Raw genomic sequence first — 21,435 nt, forward strand, 5'->3', positions numbered from 1 at the left:
TATTCCCTCCCCAGGCCAGGCAGCCTGGCCCCGCGCTGGGACAGGATTCCCAGGGTGACTATGAGAGCCTGGGGGTAACGGGCTGCTAGGCTGAGACCAGCAATCTCCACACTTGCCAACAGGTCACAGACCACCCGGAACTCTCATAGTCAGAGGCTGCAGCTCAGGATCAGCCCCACCTAGGGCAATGTCTTTGCAGAGCTCTGTGCTTGGCCCTGGTGGGGCCCCAGATAGGTAGGCTTAGGGTAACATCCTCTTCCAGGCTTCTTTATTCTGCCAACAGTTCTGTTACATACACATAATGTGATGTCAGCCATGCCTGGCCTTTTGCCAGGGAAAAACAGGTGAGTCAGCTGCAACCCTACCTTTCAGATCCCAAAACACAGAATGTATAGGATAAAAATCAGAACAGAGGAGGTGGTCAGGGATTTATTTGATCAGGATAGGGGTTTAAGAAGCTGGGTTTTGCAGGTAGAATAGGAGTTTGGGGCTACATCACTCTGATGTGCATTATTGGTTGCAGGGAGTCGCACTGTGACCTGGAGGCCAGTGTGGTCATTGGTGTGGGCCCTGTGCATGCCCTGCCCAGCACTTGTCTAGAGAAGGTGGAAGAGCAGCCAGAGGATGCAGACAATCAGCGGAATGTGACTCGCATGGGCAGTCAGCCCTCAGATCTGAGCACCGCTGTGCATATCCCAGTGACGCTGACCGGGCCTCCCGGGGAGACCACGGTTGTTCCCAGTGAGTATCTCCCCTCAGCAGCTAGGCAGGGCCCCCTTGTGTGGGCCCATTTTGTGCTCCTTCTTCCCCTCCTGCTCCGCAGCGGCCACTGGGGACAGAGCTTGCCTCTGAATGCTCTCAGCTGGAGAGTCTTGGCTGTCGGCATCTGTGCCTCCGCGTCCCTTTGCCTTCCGGGGCCCAGAGGAGCACTCTCACTGTTACCGGTCACTTAAGCCTTAGTCTCCTCGCTTCCAAAAATATTTGCAAGTTCCCAGGTAAGTGCCAGGCACGGTGTTAGTGCCGAGGCCCAGCAGGAGGGAGCGTGACTGGCTGTCCTGGGGCCCAGAGTCTCGTCGGGAAGACAGACCGCAACATGGTTACAGCTCTTCACAGTCATACCAGCGCTGCCAGGAACTATGGCCGCAGACCAGACTGAGGTTGGGGGTTAGTAGGGGAGAGGACGAGGGTCTCAGGGTGGTGGCCTTCCATGCTGCCTGGTCCCTGCTCTGCGGTTCCTCCCAGGCCTTTGCTTGAGGTCCTGAAGGAACGGTGGTTCCACAACTGACCATGTTCAGGCACTGAGGGCGCAGGATAATAAAAATGTCAACCTCCTGGTTTCAAAGACTAGCCCCTCACACTATGCGCAAGGGCACCGGTGTTTCGTGGGCACCAAGGATAGAGAAAGCATTCCCAGGGGCAGAGCTGACGTGAATTCCAGATGGAGATATAGTCTCAGGCAGACCCAGATGCTGCCACCCGCCTGCGTGTGTGCAGACCTGTCCACACACAGATGCGAGCACACACATGCTCTCACCTGCGGTGCTCTCGCCTGGGCGATGGACCCGTGCCCTGTGCCGGGTGTGCCGGTGCTCTCGCCTGGGCGATGGACCCGTGCCCTGTGCCGGGTGTGCCGGTGCTCTCGCCTGGGCGATGGACCCGTGCCCTGTGCCAGGTGTGCCAGTGCAGTGGGAGCTCTGGCTGCTGAGCCTTCCCTTCCTCACTGCTTCCTTGGAAGGAAGCTTTCCCTGGTCCCTTGTGCTGTTTCACCTCCCACGGTGGTAGTGTGTGTGTTTTCCCAGACTCCCAAAATGAGCCCCTGGGTATGATTCTTTCTGGATCAGCTTGAGGGTCCCACCTGGCTTTTGTCCACAGAAACCTAGGTGTGGCCCCTCCTCCCTGACCCCGGCAGCCGCTGATCCTTTTACTGTGTCTGTCATTTGCCTTTTCCAGAATGTCATACAGTTGGATTTGCATAGTATGCAGCCTCTTCAAATTGGCTCCTGTCACTTACCCATGTTCATTTAAGGTTCCTCTGTGTCTTTTCATGACTTGATAGCTCATTTCTTTTTTGTGCTGAATAATATTTGGTTGTTGGGGTGGACCACAGTTTATTTATCCATCCATCTGTTGAAGGACACCTTGGTTGTTTGGAAAATTTTGGCAATTATGAATAAAGCATTCATGTTCATGAATAAGCATTCATGTTCAGGTTTTTGTGTGGGCATACATTTCCAGCTCATTCGGGTAAATATCTAAGAGTGTGATTTTTGGACTATATGGTGAAACTGCATTTATCTTTTTTAAGAACCTGATCTAACAAATTGGCTGTATCACTTTACATTCCCACCAGCAATAAATGAGAATTCCTAGTGCTTCACATGCCTCTCCAACAGTCGGTACTGCCTATGTTTTGAATTTTCTCCATTCTAGTAAGTGTGTAATGATATCTCATTTATTAGCTTATAATTCCTTAATAACATATGATGTTGAGCTTCTTTTAATATGCTGATTTAATATCTGTATATCTTCTTTGGTTAGGTGCCTATTAATATCTTTTGCCCACTTTTAAATATTTTATTTGAAAAAAATTGTAGAGACTTAATTTTTTAAAGAGCAGTTTAAGTTTCAGAACAAAATTGGGAGGAAGGTACCAAGATTTCCATATACTCTCTGCCCCACACATGCAGTAGCCTCCCTATTACTCATCAGAATGGTGCTTTTTTTTTTAACCAAAGATGAACCTACATGGGCACATCATAATCACTCAAAGTCTATAGGTTACGTTAGGCTCACTCTTGGTATGGTACATTCTGTGGGTTTGGACAAATGTATAATAAGATATATCCATCACTGTATGGCCACACGTACAGAATATTTTCAGTACCCTGAAAACTCTCTGTGCTCTGCCTGTCCGTCCGTGACTCCCACCACTGACCTTTCCATGGTCCGCATTGTTTTGCCTTTTCCAGAATGCCATGTAATTGGAATCATACAGTATGTAGCCTCTTCAGATTGACCTCTTTCACTTACCAACATGCAATTTAAGGTTTCTCTATGTTTTTTCATGGCTTGATAGCTCATTTTTTTTTCAGTGCTGAAGAACATTCCATTATGTTATTATCCAGGGCTTCCCTGGTGGCTCAGCTGGTGAAGAATCTGCCTGCAATGCGGGAGACCTGGGTTCAACCCTGGGTTGGGAAGATCCCCTGGAGAAGGGAACGGCTTCCCACTCCAGTATTCTGGCCTGGAGAATCCCATGGACTGTATAGCCCACGGGGTCGCAAAGAGTCAGACATGACTGAGTGACTTTCACTTCATTTCAACATTCCATTATCTGGATGCACCTTAGTTTATCCATTCAACTACTTGAGAACATCTTGGCTGCCTCCAAATTTTGGCAATATGAATAAAGCTGCTATAAACATTTGTGTGCACATTTTTGTGTGGACATAAATTTTCAGCTCCTTTGGGTAAGTACTAAAGAGAATGATGGTTGGTTCATATGGCAAGAAAATATTTAGTTTTGAAGAAACCACAAAACTGGCTGTACCATTTTGCATTCCCACCAACAGTGAATGAGAATTTCTGTTGCTCCACATTTTGACAGCATTTGGTATTGCTAGTGTTCCAGAATTTGGCCATTCTAATTGGTGTGCAGTGGTATCAGATTGTGTTGATTTTCATTTCCTTGATATCATTTGCTGTGGGACATCTTCATGTGCTTATCTACCCTCTGTATATCTTCTTTTGTGAGATGTCTGTTAAGGTCTTTTGCCCATATTTTATTCAAGTAGTTATTTTTATTGTTGAGTTTTAGTTGTGTATTTTGAATAACAGTCTTTTATCTGATGTGTCTTTTGCAAACATTTTCTCTCAATTTGTTGCTTGTCTTCTCATTCTGTTAGTGTCTTTTATAGAGCAGAAGTTGTTAATTATCTCCTAGGAATGTTATTCGGAGAAGGCAGTGGCACCCCACTCCAGTACTCTTGCCTGGCAAATCCCATGGATGGAGCAACCTGGTAGGCTGCAGTCCATGGGGTCTTGAAGAGTCGGACACGACTGAGCGACTTCACTTTCACTTTTCACTTTCATGCATTAGAGAAGAAAATGGCAACTCACTCCAGTGTTCTTGCCTGGAGAATCCCAGGGACGGGGGAACCTGGTGGGCTGCTGTCTATGGGGTCGCACAGAGTTGGACACGACTGAAGCAACTTAGCAGCAGCAGCAGCAGGAATGTTTGTTATTGGAAAATATCCTGATGCTAGGAAAGACTGAGGGCAAGAGGACAAAGGGGCAACAGAGGATGAGATGATTGGATGGCATCACTGACTCCAGGAGATAGTGAAGTCTGCAGTCCATGGGAAGCCTGTCCTTCACTATCTCCTGGAGTTTGCTGAAACTCATGTCTACTGAGTCAGTGATGCCATCCAATCATCTCATCCTCTGTTGTCCCCTTCTCCTCTTGCCCTCAATCTTTCCCTGGTAGCTCAACTGGTAAAGAATCTGCCTGCAATGTAGGAGACCCAGTTTGATTCTTGGGTCGGGAAGATCACCTGGAGAAGGGATGAGCTACCCACTCTAGTATTCTTGGGCTTCCCTTGGTGGCTCAGACGGTAAAGAATCCGCCTGCAATGTGGGAGACCAGGGTTTGATCCCTGGGTTGGGAAGATCCCCTGGAGAAGGGAATGGCAACCCTTTCAGTAATCTTGCCTGGAGAATCCCCATGGACAGAGGAACCTGGTGGGCTACAGTCCATGGATTGCAAAGAGCTGGACATGACTGAGCGACTAAGCACAGGAAGTCTGGCATGCTGCAGTTCATGGGGTTGCAGAGTCAGACAGGATTTAGCGACTGGACAGCAACAGGAGTGTTATAATTTTGCATTTCGTGTTTAGGCCTGTGAGCCATTTGGGGTTAATTTTTGTGAGGGGTGGAAAAATCTCTCTAGATTCTCTTTTTTTATCTTGCGTGTGGATGTCCAGTTGTTCCAGCACCATTTATTGAAGAGACTTTGTTCCATTGTATTGACTGTAATTTGTGGGAGTCTATTTCTGGACTCTCTTTTCTATTCTGTTGATCTGTTTGCTCATTCTTTCATGAGGACCACACTGTTTTGATTACCATAGCTGTGTAGTAAGTCTCGGGCTTCCCTAGTGGCTCAGATGGTAAAGCGTCTGTCTGCAATGCAGGAGACCCGGGTTTGATCCCTGGGTTGGGAAGATCCCCTGGAGAAGGAAATGGCAGCCCACTCCAGAAGTTGGGTAATGCTGATCCTCTAACTTCAGTCTTCTTTGAAATTAAACTGTTGGCTATTCTGAGTCTTTTACATCACCTTATAAAACTCTAGAATCACTTTGCTGATATCTATGAAACAACTTGTTGGGATTTTTATTGAGATTGCCTTGAATCTATAGATCAAGTTGGAAAGAACTGGCAACTTGACAATGTTGGATCCTTCCATCCATGAACAAGTAATGCCTCTCCATTTATTTAGCTCTTTTATTTAATTCATTGGAGTTTATAGTTTTCCTTATAGGGGAAAACTTGTACATATTTTGTTGGATTTATACTTAAGGATTTCATTTGAGGGGATGTTAATGTGCATAGTGTTGTGTTTGTAATTTTAAATTTCACTTGTTCATTGTTGGTATATAGGAAAACAATTGACTTTTGTATGTTAACCTTGTATCCTGAAACCTTGCAGGAATTTTTTTTTTGATTCTTTCAGATTTTCTAAATAGATGATCAAGTCATCTGCTAACAAATACAGGTGGTTTTTTTTTCTTTTTTTTTTTTTCAGTCTTACTTACCAATCTGTAAACTTTTTATTTTTCTCTCTCTTTTTTTTCCCCCTTGTTGCTTTAGTGAGGACTTCCAGTATGGTGTTCAAAAGGATTGGTGAGAGGGGGACATCTTTTCCTTGTATGTGATCTTTTTAAGACAGCTTTGAGTTTCTCACCATTAAGTATGATGCTAGCTATAGGGTTTTTGGTACATGTTCTTTATAAAGTTGAGGAAATTCCCCCTATTCCAATTTACTGAGAGTTTTTATGATGAATAGGTATTGGATTTGTCAAATGCCTTTTTTTTTCTTTGTACCTATTGATATGAGCAAATGATTTTTCTTTTTTAGTTTGTTGATATGATGGATTATATTAATTGATTTTTTATTCTTGGACCAGTCTCTCATATTGGGATTAATTCCACTTGGTTGTGGTATATAATTCTTTTTATACTTTTTTGGATTTGATTTGCCAATATTTTGTTTGAGAATTTTTAATCTATATTCATGAGAGATAGTGGTGTATAGTTTCCTTGTGATGTCTTGACTGGTTTTAGTATTAGGGTAAAATGCTGGCCTCCTAGAATTTGTTCAAATTTGCTTCTATCTTCTGAAAGAGATTGTAGGGAATGGCTATGATTTCTTTCTTAGGTATTTTGTAGAATTCACCAGTGAACTATCTGGGCCTGGTGCTTTGTGTTTTAGAAGGTAATTATTGATTCGATCTTTCACTTTAATAGCTATAAGCGTATTTAAATTATCTATTTTTTCTTCTGTGAGTTTTGGCAGATTGTATCCTTCCAAGGAATTGGCTCATTTCACAGTTTATCAAATTTGTGGGCATAGAGTTGTTCAGAGTATTAATTTATTATCCTTTTAATGTCCATGGGATCAGTAGTGATGTGTCCTCTTATTTCCGATGTTAGAAATTTTTGTTTTCCCTCTTTTATCTTAGCCTGGTTAAAGGCTTATCAGTGTTATTAATCCTTTCAAGGAACCAGCTTTTGGTTTCATTAATATTCTCTGCTGCTTTCAATTTCATTGATTTCTGCTCTAATTCTCATTATTTCTTGTCTTCTGCTTCCTCTGGACTGAAATGCCTCTTCTCTTTCTCGTTTCCTAAGGTGGAAGCTAAATGATTGATTTTGGACTTTTATTTATTTTCTAATGTATGCGCTCAGTGCTATAAATTCCTTCTATCCAACAAACTTTGTTAAAATTGTGTTTTCATTTTCATTTAGTTATAAATATCTTACAGTTTCCCTTGGAATTTCTTCTTTGACTCATATGTTATCTAGAAGTATGCTATTTAATTTTTGTGTACTTTGAGAATTATCTTTCTGTTATCAATTTCTAGTTTACTTCATTGTGGTCTGAAAACAGACTTTTTGCCCACTTTTTAATTAGGTTGTTTTCTAATTGTTGACTTTTTAGAGTTCTTTGTATAATTTTAATATAAGACTTTTATCAGATATGTGATTTGCAAATATTTTTTCCCAGTTTGTGGCTTTTCATTTTCTTAATGTTTGGTGTTTTTGATTGTCACTCATGGGAGGGTTAACTTGGTCCCTGTTATTACTTCTGCTAGAAGCAGAATGTTAGGCTATTGACTTCTATATGTTAATTTTGTGTCTGACTACTTTCCTGAATCCTCAAATCGTTCATTAGTTTTAGCACTGATTGTCTTTTTTTCCCCCAAGTATATCATATAAAACTTTGCAATACAGTTCTAACTATTCCTTTCTAAATCTTAGGTTTTCCTTCCTTCTTTTTTCTTTCTTTTTTGCTGCCTGGTTGCACCAGCTAATATACTAACATTGGAGTTAGTGGGTCCCCTTACCTTGTTTCTGCCTACCTAAGTAAGATTATAGTTTTGGGCTTGAGAGGTGTGTGTGTGTGTGTATGTGTATAAAGTCATGTTATCAGATCAGATCAGATCAGTCGCTCAGTCATGTCCGACTTTTTGCGAACCCATGAATCGCAGCACACCAGGCTTCCCTATCCATCACCAACTCTCGGAGTTCACTGAGACTCACGTCCAACGAGTCAGTGATGCCATGCAGCCATCTCATCTTCTGTCGTCCCCTTCTCCTCTTGCCCCCAATCCCTCCCAGCATCAGAGTCTTTGCCAATGAGTCAACTCTTCTCATGAGGTGGCTAAAGTACTGGAGTTTCAGCTTTAGCATCATTCCTTCCAAAGAAATCCCAGGGCTGATCTCCCTCAGAATGGACTGGTTGGATCTCCTTGCAGTCCAAGGGACTCTCAAGAGTCTTCTCCAACACCACAGTTCAAAAGCATCAATTCTTCAGCGCTCAGCCTTCTTCACAGTCCAACTCTCACATCCATACATGACCACAGGAAAAACCATAGCCTTGACTAGACGAACCTTTTTTGGCAAAGTAATGTCTCTGCTTTTGAATATGCTATCTAGGTTGGTCATAACTTTCCTTCCAAGGAGTAAGCGTCTTTTAATTTCATGGCTGCAGTCACCATCTGTAGTGATTTTGGAGCCCAGAAAAATAAAGTCTGACGCTGTTTCCACTGTTTCCCTATCTGTTTCCCATGAAGTGATGGGACCAGATGCCATGATCTTCATTTTCTGAATGTTGAGCTTTAAGCCCACTTTTTCACTCTCCACTTTCACTTTCATCAAGAGGCTTTTGAGTTCCTCTTCACTTTCTGCCATAAGGGTGGTATCATCTGCATATCTGAGGTTATTGATATTTCTCCCGGCAATCTTGATTCCAGCTTGTGTTTCTTCCAGTCCAGCGTTTCTCATGATGTACTCTGCATATAAGTTAAATAAACAGGGTGACAATATACAGCCTTGATGAACTCCTTTTCCTATTTGGAACCAGTCTGTTGTTCCATGTCCAGTTCTAACTGTTGCTTCCTGACCTGCATACAGATTTCTCAAGAGGCAGATCAGGTGGTCTGGTATTCCCATCTCTTCCAGAATTTTCCACAGTTTATTGTAATCCACATAGTCAAAGGCTTTGGCATAGTCAATAAAGCAGAAATAGATGTTTTTCTGGAATTCTCTTGCTTTCCATGATCCAGCGGGTGTTGACAATTTGATCTCTGGTTCCTCTGCCTTTTCTAAATCCAGCTTGAACATCAGGAAGTTCACGGTTCACGTATTGCTGAAGCCTGGCTTGGAGAATTTTGAGCATTACTTGACTAGCGTGTGAGATGAGTGCAGTTGTGTGGTAGTTTGAGCATTCTTTGGCATTGCCTTTCTTTGGGATTGGAATGAAAACCGACCTTTTCCAGTCCTGTGGCCACTGCTGAGTTTTCCAAATTTGCTGGCATATTGAGTGCAGCACTTTCACAGCATCATCTTTCAGGATTTGGAATAGCTCAACTGGAATTCCATCACCTCCACTAGCTTTGTTCGTAGTGATGCTTTCTAAGGCCCATTTGACTTCACATTCCTGGATATCTGGCTCTAGGTCATGTTATAGACTTCATTAATTTCTATTTCAGTAAGTATTCTTTTATCTGAAATACATGTTGAATTTTGTTGAAGGCCTTTTCAGCATCCATAGAGATCATATATTTTCTGCTTACATATGGAGATTTATAGTAAAAAGCTTTCTTTTGCAATCTTACAAAAAACTACATTAGGTTATCATAATTATTTTTTATGTGATGTTAGGCTTTGTTTGATTATGCTGCATGGAAGATTTTTGGATTGGTATTGAGATGTGTAATTTCCCTACATTATGTTCAAGTGTCGTAAGGTTTTAGTATTAATGCCATATAGTTATTTCTTGCTTAACCTCACTAATCCATTCCTAAAAATCAAATGTTGTATTGGGAGTCCAATTTCCCATTATTTTAAGTGGGAAAAATTTAATGTACTATAAAAACTGTAACGTATTATAATTGGTTGTACTCAAATCCCCAACCAATTTCTTAAAATAGAACTCAAGCACAGTTAATCACTGAAAAGTAAAAACTATCATATTAGTACATGAAACACTTAATACATTGTTTCCTGATGATGACGGTTGAAATGGCTGTTCACAAGCAGTAGCCCTGGACACGTCCTTCAGTGAAGCTCACACTTTTCCCAAACATCCACACATGATTCTGATAGCTGACCAACTGGCTTTGGAATCATGCCTGAAGGTTTCCCCACATTAAAAGAAAGTGTTCTGCATTCTGGGGATTTATACATTTTTCCTACATAAACATCAGTCAAGAAAACCTCAGCAACACTGTAATGAGAGATACATATATTCTCCTGAAGTGTGAGTATTATATTGGGTTGCCCAGAAAGTTTATTTGAGTTTTTCCATTGATTTTACTTTTTGGCCAACCCAGTAATAGACAGAAGTGCCTGGCAACCTACAGTCCATGGGGCCACGAAAGAGTCGGACACGACTTACGACTGCAACCCAGTAATAGACAGAAATGCCTGGCAGCCCGCAGTCCATGGGGCCACGAAAGAGCCGGACACGACTTACGACTGCAACCCAGTAATAGACAGAAATGCCTGGCAGCCCGCAGTCCATGGGGCCACGAAAGAGCTGGACACGACTTACGACTGCAACCCAGTAATAGACAGAAGTGCCTGGCAGCCTGCAGTCCATGGGGCCACAAAAGAGTCGGGGACAACTTACGACTGCAACCCAGTAATAGACAGAAGTGCCTGGCAGCCTGCAGTCCATGGGCCACGAAAGAGCCGGACACGACCGGCGACTGCGCCACAGCAGCAATAAGACGGGGTGATCTGCAGAGAAATGCTGCTGAGGAGGCGCTCTGTGGGTACACCTGTTACTGATCCGGAAAAACAGTTAGAATGTTTGATTCCATTTCGTTTCTGGGACAGTTTAAGTAGCATTAGGATTACTTGGTCTTTAAAGATTTAGTATAATTCCTTTGTGAAGTCATCTGGGTTTGGTTTTTGTTGTTGGACAGTCCTTTGATAATTTAATAGATTAAATTATTTAATAGATTTAATAGATTAAATAAATTTAAATCAAATCAAATTAAATTATTTAAATATTAAATATTTAAATTAAATTAATTTATTTAAATTAAGTTTAAATAAAACAAATTATTAAATTTAAATAATTTAAATTAGATTTAAATTATTAAATTAGATTAAATTATTTAATAGATTTAATAGATTAAATAAATACAAATTTAAATTAAATTAAATTAAATTAATATAAATAAATTTAATAGATTAAATTATCTGCCTCTGAATAGATATTGGTCTATTTAAACTTTTTTTTTATCTCCTAAGATCAATTTGGTAAATTATAATTTCCTTAGAAATGATCCTTTTATTTTAGGTTTTCCAATGTATTTACATGGATACAAAGAAGTAGCTTAAGTTTTTAAAACAGTTTCCTCTGGTACAGTGTTTTTTTTCCCCCTTCTCATTTTTTATCCTGTATATTTTGTATTTTCTCCTTTTTCTTGATTAAAATAGTTAGTAGTTTATAAATTTTGTGGATTTTTATAAACAGAACCAGCATCTTTATTAGTTCTATTAATATTATGTTTTTTATCATTTTTTTTCTAATTTTATTCTCATTAATTCCTCCTACTGCCATTTTGTTTTACTTTGTCATTCTTTTCTACCTTCTTCAGTGGGAGGCTTAGTGTATTTTAGTCTTTAGTTTTTATTATATGGTTATTTAGGGTTGTGAATTTTCCTCTGATTACTAATTTAATTGTGTTGTATAGATTCTGATGTTTGGTATTTTCCTTTTCACCAGATTTTAAAAGAATTATGCAATTTTAGTTTGTATTTCCCCTTAGTGTTCCTTCAGTTCAGTTCAGTCACTCAGTTGTGTCCAACTCTTTGCAACCCCATTGCAGCACACCAGGCCTCCCCGTCCATCACAAACTCCCGGAGTTCACTCAAACTCATGTCCACCGAGTAGGTGATGTCATCCAACCGTCTCATCCTCTGTCATCCCCTTCTCCTCCTGCCTTCAGTCTTTCCCAGCATCAAGCTCTTTTCTAGTGAGTCAGTTCTTCACATCAGGTGACCAAAGTATTGGAGTTTCAGCTTCAGCATCAGTCCTTCCGATGAATATTCAGGACTGATTTCCTTTAGGATGGACTGAATATTTACTATAAGGAATCAGGTACCCTGCAAATGAACAGTTTTGTTTTTTGCTTTCTGATATATATGCCTTTTGTTTCCCCTCTTCCCTCATGCCGCTGAAAGTCACCTCCAATGCTTGTTCCCATCTTGTGGGAGGAGGGAGCACTCAGCCTTTCACCACTAAGTATAATATTCATTGTAAGTCTTTTGTTTTTAAGATGTTTTTTCAAGTTGAGGAAATTCCCCTTTATCTCTTTTTTCCCCTAAGTTTTTATGTTAAAGTGTTGAATTTTATCAAAGTCTCTGCCTCAGTTGATGTGATCATGTGGTTTTTTTCTCCTGTAATATGGTAGTCTGCATTGATTGATTTTCAAGTATTGACCTGCCTTGCATCCTGGGATAAACTTGTGTATAATTACTTTATATATTGCTGATTTCTGTTTGATAGTATTTTGTTAGAGAGTTTGGCTTTTGTATTCATGAGAGATATTACTCTATAGTTTTCTTTTTTGTACCCTTTCTGATTTTGGTATCAGAATAATGCTGATTCTTAAAATGAATTGGACAGTATTTTTTATTATTTTTTTGGAGGAGAGTGTGTAGAATTGGTGTTAATTCTTTAAACGTTGGGAGACATTTGCTGATGAAACATTTCTCTATTAGAATTTAAAAACTACCCTTAATAGGGCTCTGTTATCTAATCATATTGGGTGAGTGGCATTAGTTTGTGCTTTTGAAGGAATTGCCCATTTTGTTGAAGCTGTGAATTTTATGTATGTACAGTTGTTTGTGTTACCCAAGTGTTGGTCACTCAGTCATGTCTGACTCTTTGTGACCCCATGGACTGTAGCCCAACGGGCTCCTCTGTCCATGGGATTTTCCAGGCTAGAACACTGGAGTGGGTGCTGTTTCCTTCTCCAGTAGTTGTTTGTAGTGTTCCCTTATCTTTTGATGTCATTGAAAGGTTGTTGTTGAATCACGCAAAGACGCCAGGATTCTTGGCCCCCGGAGGAGAAGAATTCAATCTGGGGCCAGAGACGAGGCTTGATCACTCAGAGCTTTTGTGTAATAAAGTTTTATTAAAGTATCAAGGAGATAGAGAAAGCTTCTGACATAGGCATCAGAAGGGGGCAGAAAGAGTACCCCCCTGCTAGTCTTCAGCTGGATGTTATATAGTCACTAGCAGTCTGTTAATTAAAGAAAGCAATGTCTTAAAACTCAGAATGGCACCAGGCCCCTCACCCATAAGATGCATTTTGGGATAATCTTGGCACCAAATGGTTCATCGTGGGCCATAAAATGATTAACTTGAATCTTGAAGAAGGGCAGATCACCATACAAATAGTTTCCTTTACATAGATTAGGGGAACAATATCTGAGTATAACATACTGGTTTGTCAAGTAGGTTCTGATCCAAGAGGTGGAACCAACTTGAAGACAGAGTTTGGGGTAAATGCATAATACATTAGCATAGCTTAAGACAGACATTTCCATAAGAAAAAGGCATTGGTTATCTCTAGGTTTGAGAATCGGAGAAGGCAATGGCACCCCACTCCAGTACTCTTGCCTGGAAAATCCCATGGATGGAGGGGCCTGGTAGGCTGCAGTCCATGGGATCACTAAGTTGGACACGACTGAGCGACTTCACTTTCACTTTCCACTTTCATGCACTGGAGAAGGAAATGGCAGCCCACTCCAGTGTTCTTGCCTGGAGAATCCCAGGGACGGGGGAACCTGTTGGGCTGCCGTCTATGGGGTTGCACAGGGTCGGACACGACTGAAGCGACTTAGCAGCAGCAGCAGCAGGTTTGAGAATAGTTAACTTCAGGTGAAACCAGATGTCATTATGGCAACACAGTATTTTAAAAGAAACCTCTTTTTAAATTTGTATAGAGAAGGAAAAAATATTGCTAGTTTGTTTTCTCCTGCCGCTTAAGAGAAATAAAAATGTCTGACACTTGCAGGCTATTTCCTCAGTTTGGAGACCCCTGGCCTTCCTGCCTGTTACCCTCTCATCATCACGATCTGTAGTGAGGGCTGTTGTCTCATTCTTGACATTGGCACTTTGTGTCTTGTCTCTTTTTTGTTAGTCCTACTAAAAATTTTTTTTATTTTATTGATCTTTTCAAAGAAATGGATTCTTTTTTAAAAATATCCTTGTTTATATGGGCGCACTGGATCTTAGTTGTGGTGCTTGGCATCTAATTCCATGCCCAGGGATCAAACTTGGGCCCCTGCATTTGGACTTGGCATCTTAGCCACTAGACCACCAGGGAAGTCCCAAGAATGGATTCTTATTTCATTCTCTGTGGTTTTTCTTTTCCCAATTGCATTCAGTTTCTTTCCCTATTATTTTATTCATTCTTTGTGCTTTGGGTTTATTTTGTTCTTTACTAGTATCCTGAGGCAGGAACTTAGATTAAGTATTTCCTCTTTTCTAATGTAAACGTTTAGCGTTGTACATTTTCGTCTTAGTATTGCTTTAGCTGTGTCTCACAGATTTTGATACGTCATCTTTACATTTTCGTTCAGTTTGGTTTTAAAAATTTCCAGATCAAATAACTATTTCTCCGTTTAGTTTTGTCAGTTTTTGCTTCACGTATTTTCCAGCTCTGTTGTTCAGTACATACACATTTAGAATTTTGTCTTCTTGAAAAACTTGACCCTTTTATCATTGTGTAATATGTCTCTCTGTACTGATAAATTTCTTTACTTTGATATCTACTTTATCTGATATAAATATACCCACTCTTGTTTTTTAATTTAATATTTCCATATAAGATATATATCTTTTTCATCTTTTTACTTTTAACCTAGCTATATATTTATATTTTAAGTTAGTTTCTTGTAGACAGCATATTGTTGGGTCGTATTTTTCATCCACTCTGTCCATTCTTTGTTTGGGGGAGGCATATTCAGACAGTTTATGTTTAATATAATTATATATATTATCGCTTACATGTACTGTTGCATACTGTTTATTTTTTCTATTTTTTATTTCTCTGGTTTCTTTCTCCTGCATTCATGTGAGTTACTTGTGTATATTTTAGAATTCCATTTTGATTCATCTATAGTGTTTTTGAGTGTGTCTCTTTGTATTGGTTTTTTGATGGTTCCTCTAAGTATTACATATGTATGCTGCTGCTGCTAAGTCGCTTCAGTCGTGTCCGACTCTGTGCGACCCCATGGACTGCAGCCCACCAGGCTCCTCCGTCCATGGGATTTTTCCAGGCAAGAGTACTGGAGTGGGGTGCCATTGCCTTCTCCAATTACGTATGTCTCCATACACTAGGGTTGTCCTTCTATCAGTCGGAATGAAGTATAGACATTTTGCCTCTCTTTTTCCTCCCCATGTATAATTACACATGTATTTAAGTACATCAATGTATGTTATAATTTTTGCTTCACTGTCAAATGTAATTTAGAGAACTCAAGAGGAAAAGGAAAGTGTGCTGTATTTTTTCTCTTTCTATTGTTCTTTATTTCTTCCTTCCCGATATTCCAATATTTCTTCTTCCATAGCTTACTTTCTGTTTGGAGGACCTTCCTTGGCCATTCTTTTAGGGTAGTTCTACAGGTGAAAATTCTCTTAGTTTTCCTTCATCTGAGAATGTCTTGATTTTCCTTTCATTCCTGAAGGATATTTTCACTGGGTATAGAATTCTGGGTTGACAGTTCTTTTTTTTTCAGCACTTGAAAAAACGTGTGCCTCATCCTTCTGACCTCCATGGTTTCTGATGAGAAATCCACTGTCATTCGAATTGTTTTCTTCCTATAGGTAAGATGTTGTTTCTCTCTCGCTGCTTTCAAGATTTTTTTTCTTTATATTTCAGAAGTTTGATTATGATGTATTTTGGCATGAATTTCTTTAGGTTTATCCTGTTTGGGATTCACTCAGCTTCTTAAATTTGTAGATTTTTGTCTTTTTGCCAGTTTTGGAAATTTTTCATCCATATGTCTTTGAATACGTCTTCAGCTCTGCCCTCCTTCTCTTTTCTTTCCAGGACTCTGTTGACATGAATGGTAGATCTTTTGTTACAGTCCCGAAGGTCCCTGGGACTGCTTACTTTTTTCAGTCTGGTTTCTCTCTGTTGTTCAGACTGAGTAACTTTTATTGTCTGTCCTCCAGTTCCCTAGTTCTTTCGTTTGTGCCCTCCATTCTGCTGTTGAGCCCATCTGTTAAGTTTCTACTTTCAGTTACTGAATTTTTCACTTCCGAAATTTGTGTTTGGTTCTGTATATCTTCTGTTTCTTTCCTCAGGTTTTTCCCTCACTTGTTTCGAGTGTGTTTTTACATCTGTCGAAGCATTTTTATGATGGATGCTTTAACATCTGTGTTATCTTGGTGTTTATTGATTATCTTTTCTCATTCAAATTGAGATTTTCCTGGTATGACAAGTGATTTTTTGATTGAAACCTAGACAAATCTTCTAGGTTTGCCTTATATATGATGTCCAGGGTTTTTAGTTGTCCTCAGAGGATGAATGAAAGAAGGTACTTCTATTCCATCTTTCTGAAAGCTGAGGTCTTTGAGTTAATTTTTACATATGGCATGAGGTAAGAAAGGGTTGCAGTTCTTACTATCCCCCCCTGTACCACCACTGATGTCCGCTTGTTCTCCTACCATTTGTTGGAAAGGCAGCCCTTTTCAATAGAATTACTTTGGTACTTTTGTCAAAAATCAGTTGACAGATATTATTTCATTTCAGGAAAAATTTCTGGGATTACAGTTTTAAATGTTAGTTACATTATATTGTTTTATTTTTGCTTTTCATACATTCCAGTTATTTAAATGTTGACTCTCCTTTGCTTCTCTGCTGTATGAATTTCTCTTTTACCCATCTGAAAACTCACTCCTTATTTCATATGTTTTATCTTGGCTCATTTCACTCTGAAATTCCTTTTCCCTTGCTATAATTTCAGTCATGTGTATTTTCCCTTGGACTTACCTGTTGTCTCCTCATACTTTCTGAGATGATTTTGTTTTTTCTCTGTAACTTTATTTCTCAGATGATTTTGTCTCCTTTTTCAACTTCTCTCCTAAGTTTCCTTAGCTCTCATCTCATATCATCTAACTGTCCACACATTTTTATTTTCAGCTTTTGAATTTGATTTGTGGTATTTTTTTCTTATCAACAACTGCTTGTTTAGTTACGTTTAGTTCCCGTTGGAAGGCTTTTGTCTGCTGTGTGGTTGTTTTTTGTGGAGTATCTTTATTACCTGAAGGGTTTTCATCCTCGTTTTCTGTGTTCTTATGTAGAAGCTTTGTATGGATGTTGGGTTCATTTTTCTGATAATGAGGAAGTATGTTGGAGAAGGAAATGGCAACCCACTCCAGTGTTCTTGCCTGGAGAATCCCAGGGACGGCGGAGCCTGGTGGGCTGCTGTCTACGGGGTCGCACAGAGTCGGATGTTACAATTTCTTGGACCAAAAATTACATGTGATTTTGGGAAGAGTAGGGGAGAGGTTTAGGCAGCTTAGTTGGTTTCTAGGTCAAGAACACGTTCTTATGTTAGTACAATGAAACCCGTTTTCTTTTTCAGTGGTATCTAGTGGGGGGTGTTTATCTATTCTAATTCTAGGTCTTCTCTGGAGGACCCTGGATCTTGGACACTTGTTTCTTCTTTCCTTCCATCACTGAGCCACTGGACTCGCATCTCTCATTGTCTTCTCAAGGTTGCCACCTACAGTGCTGGGTACTTCCAGGCCCTTCCTTTCAAGTCCCCAGAAGCAGCACCCTGACCTGGCGGGTCTCACACCTGTTCTCAGTGTTTCCCTGCCTGGGCAGGGAAGGGCTGGTGTGGGGCTTTTTTCCTGTGGGTGAACAAGTCGATGTTTCTGTGTTCAGCATCACTAGGACCCACCTCGCTCTCCCTTCTGCACACACTCCCTGCCTGATGCTTCAGGTCGAAGTTTGCTTTCCCACTGACATGTAAATTCAGGTTTGTCGTTTCCTTATTTCCTGTGTGCTGGAGGCACACACTGTGGATGGTTTTATCGCCTCCCTTATCAGCCATATGGGTTATGGAGCATGTAGAGAGAAGTGCAAATTTGAGTGTGACTGTCTGCCAGTATCAACAGGAACCAGCCTCTTTTTCGTTTCTGCTGGATTTGTAGTTATGGCCACATTACATTTCTAATTTTCTTTCTTCATTTTCTTCTTTCTATCCTTCATTCCCTTCTTCCCTTCTTTCTCCACTCTTTCTCTCCTTCTCTTGATAAGCTCCTTTTTTTCCCCCCTAGAGGTTGTCAATTTTAATAGGCTACTAAAGTCTCAACTTTGGCGTTCTTAACCTTTTTATTGGATCTTTTCTGTGTCATTAATTATGTTCTTATTTGTTATTTCTTTTTTTCTGCTTTGTCTTTATTGTAATCTCTTTGCCCACTTATTAGTTGAATACTCAGCTGTGACATAAGCTTTTCTACTTTGCTAGGGTGTTTAAGGCTTTAACTATCACTCTAAGAATTACTTTAATTTTATTTTACAAGTTATGAAACATCATATTTTTTACTTCTAAATCTTTTCCAAGTTTCATTATGATTTGATTCATTAGTTATTTATAAGTACAGTTTTGAATTTATAAATAGCAGAGATTTCTTTAAAATTTTTCTCTTAATTTCATTATTTTTTCTTGTATTTTATCACTCTTTGTATTTGAGGTCATCCATTTGGCTTTTTTTTTTCCTTCTGCATGAAGAACATTTTTTTCTGATATGTTTTACTAAGGTCTCGTGGCAGTGAAGGGCTTCCCAGGCGCCACTAATGGTGAAGAATCCGCCTGCCAGTGTAAGAAATGCAGGTTCAATCCCTGGGTCAGGAAGATCCCCTGGAGTAGGAAATAGCAATTCTATTCAGTATTCTTGCCTGGAAAATCCCATGGGCAAAGGAGCCTAGCAGGTCACACTCCATGGGGCTGCAAAAAGTCAGACACAACTGAGCAACTGAGACCTTGGATGGTGGTGGTTGTTGCTGTTCGGTTGCTCAGTTGTGTCCAACTTTTTGTGACCCCATGGACTGCAGCACACCAGGCTTCCTTGTCCTTCACTATCTCCTGGAATTTGCTCAAACTCATGTCCATTGAGTCAATAATGTCATCCAACCATCTCATCTTCTGTTGCTCCCTTTTCTTCCTGCTCTCAATCTTTCCCAGCATCAGGGTCTTTTCCAATGAATTGGCTGTTTGCATCAGGTGGCCAGAGTATTTTAGCTTCAGCCTCAGCATCAGTCCTTCCAATGAATATTCAGGGTTGATTTCCTTTAAGATTGACTGGTTCAATCTCCTTGTAGTCCAAGGGACTCTCAAGAGTCTTCTCCAGCACCACAATTTGAAAGTATCAGTTCTTTGGTGCTCAGCCTTCTTTCACATCCATACCTGACTACTGGAAAAATCATAGCTTTGACTGTATGGACCTTTGTCGGCAAAGTGATGTCTTTGCTTTTTAATATGCTGTCTAGATTTGTCATAGCTTTCCTTCCAAGGAGTAAGTGTCTTTTAATTTTATGACTGTGGCCACTGTCCACAGTGGTTTTGGAGCCTAAGAAAATAAAATCTGTTACTGCTTCCACTCCTCCCCCTCTTCTATTTGCCATGAAGTGAAGGGACCAGATGCCGTGATCTTAGTTTTTTGAATATTGAGGTTTAAGCCAGCTTTTTCACTCTCTTCTTTTACCCTCATCAAGAGGCTCTTTAGTTCCTCTTTGCTTTCTGCCTTTAGAGTGGTATCATCTGCATATCTGAGATTATCGATAACTTCTCTGGGCAGTCTTGATTCCAGCTTGTGGTTCATCCAGCCCAGCGTTTTGTGTGATGTATTCAAACCAGTCAGTCTTAAAGGAAATCCACCCTGAATATTCATTGGAAGGGTTGATGCTGAAGCTGAAGCTCCAGTACTTTGGTCACCTGATGTGAAAAGCCTACTGATTGGAGAAGACCCTGATGCTTGAAAAGATTGAGGGCAGGAGGAGAAGGGGGCAACAGAGGATGAGATGGTTAGATGGCATCATTGACTCAATAGACATGAGTTTAAGCAAACTCTGGGAGATAGTGAAGGACAAGGAAACCTGGTGTGCTGCAGTCCATGGGGTCTCCAAGGGCCAGACGTGACTGAGCAACTGAACAATAACGAACTCTACATATAAGCTAAATAAGCAGGGTGATAATATATAGCCTTGTCATACTCCTCTCTCAATTTTTCTCTCGGTTTTCCTGAAACATCTTTCCGAATTGTTTGTAAAAGTAGTTTCAATTTGTATGAAATTCTAGGTGGTTAGTTATTTCCTCTCAGCCTTTTGAGACTGTTCCACTGTCTCCTGCTTCCTGCTGTTTTCTGTTGAGAAGTTAATCATTAGTCCAAGTTGTTCCTTTGTGTGCCTCTGTCTTCTCTCTTTGGCTGCTTACATAAAAACCTTTTTATTATGGAAAATTAAAACACTGAAAGTAGAGACACAAGTATAGTGAAGCCCTATTTGCTGTCGCTCACCCTCAGAGTGATAATCCACGTTTTTGCCAATTGTGTTTCACTTGTGTGGCTCCTTTCTTTCTTTTAATCACTTTAGGTTTAACTGTGTCTGGAAGCATCTCTAATAATTAAGGATTTAACAATCACAATAGTATTATTACACCTACAAGTTTGATAATAATTTTTTCAGTTCAGTTGTGTCTGACTCTTTGTGACCCCATGGACTGCAGCACGCCAGGCTTCCCTGTCCATCATGGGGCTTGCTCCCAGAGCTTGCTCAGACTCATGTCCATTGAGTCAGTGATGCCATCCAACCATCTCATCCTCTGTCGTCCCCTTCTCCTCCTGCCTTCAATCTTTCCCAGCATCAGAGTCTTTTCCATTGAGTCAGTTCTTTGCATCAGGTGGCCAAAGTATTGGAGCTTCAGCTTCAGCATCAGTCCTTCCAATGAATATTCAGGACTGATTACCTTTAGGATTGACTGGTTAGATTCCCTTGCAGTCCAAGGGACTCTCAAGAGTCTTCTCCAACACCACAGTTCAAAAGCATCAGTTCTTCAGTGCTCAGCTTTCTTTATGGTCCAACTCTCACATCCATACATGACTACTGGAAAAACCATAGCTTTGACTAGCTTTGACCTTTTTCGACAAAGTAATGTCTCTGCTTTTTAATATGCTGTCTAGGCTGGTCATAGTTTTTCTTCCAAGGAGCAAGCATCTTTCAATTTCATGGCTGTAGTTACCATCTGCAGTGATTTTGGAGCCCAAGAAAATAGTCTATCACTGTTTCCATTGTTTCCCCATCAGTTTGCCATGAAGGGATGGCAAACAGATGGGGAAACAGATGTCATGATCTTTGTTTTCTGAATGTTGAATTTCAAGCCAGCTTTTTCACTCTCCACTTTCACTTTCATCAAGAGGCTTTTTAGTTCCTCTTCACTTTCTGCCATAAGGGTGGTGTCATCTGCATATCTGAGGTTACTGATATTTCTCCTGGCAATCTTGATTCCAGCTTGTGCTTCGTCCAGCCTGGCATTTCACATGATGTACTCTGCATATAAGATAAATAAACAGGGTGACAATATACAGCTTTGACATACTCCTTTGCCAATTTGGAACCA

At 40.4% G+C, this 21,435-nt stretch overlaps 1 protein-coding gene across 9 annotated transcripts in view; it reads left to right on the forward strand.

Annotated features, from left to right (window-relative positions):
- CACNA1B (calcium voltage-gated channel subunit alpha1 B) overlaps nucleotides 1-21,435 on the forward strand; it is a 212,012-nt gene that overhangs the window by 123,373 nt on the left and 67,204 nt on the right. For all 9 annotated transcript variants that reach the window (XM_025262075.3, XM_025262077.3, XM_044926594.2 and 6 more), the window contains one exon: nucleotides 524-741. In XM_025262075.3, coding sequence (XP_025117860.3) covers nucleotides 524-741 — 218 coding nt within the window. The remainder of the gene's footprint in view (nucleotides 1-523; nucleotides 742-21,435) is intronic.

This window comes from Bubalus bubalis, chromosome 12 (genome assembly GCF_019923935.1).
Source record: "Bubalus bubalis isolate 160015118507 breed Murrah chromosome 12, NDDB_SH_1, whole genome shotgun sequence".
Lineage (NCBI taxonomy): Eukaryota > Metazoa > Chordata > Mammalia > Artiodactyla > Bovidae > Bubalus > Bubalus bubalis.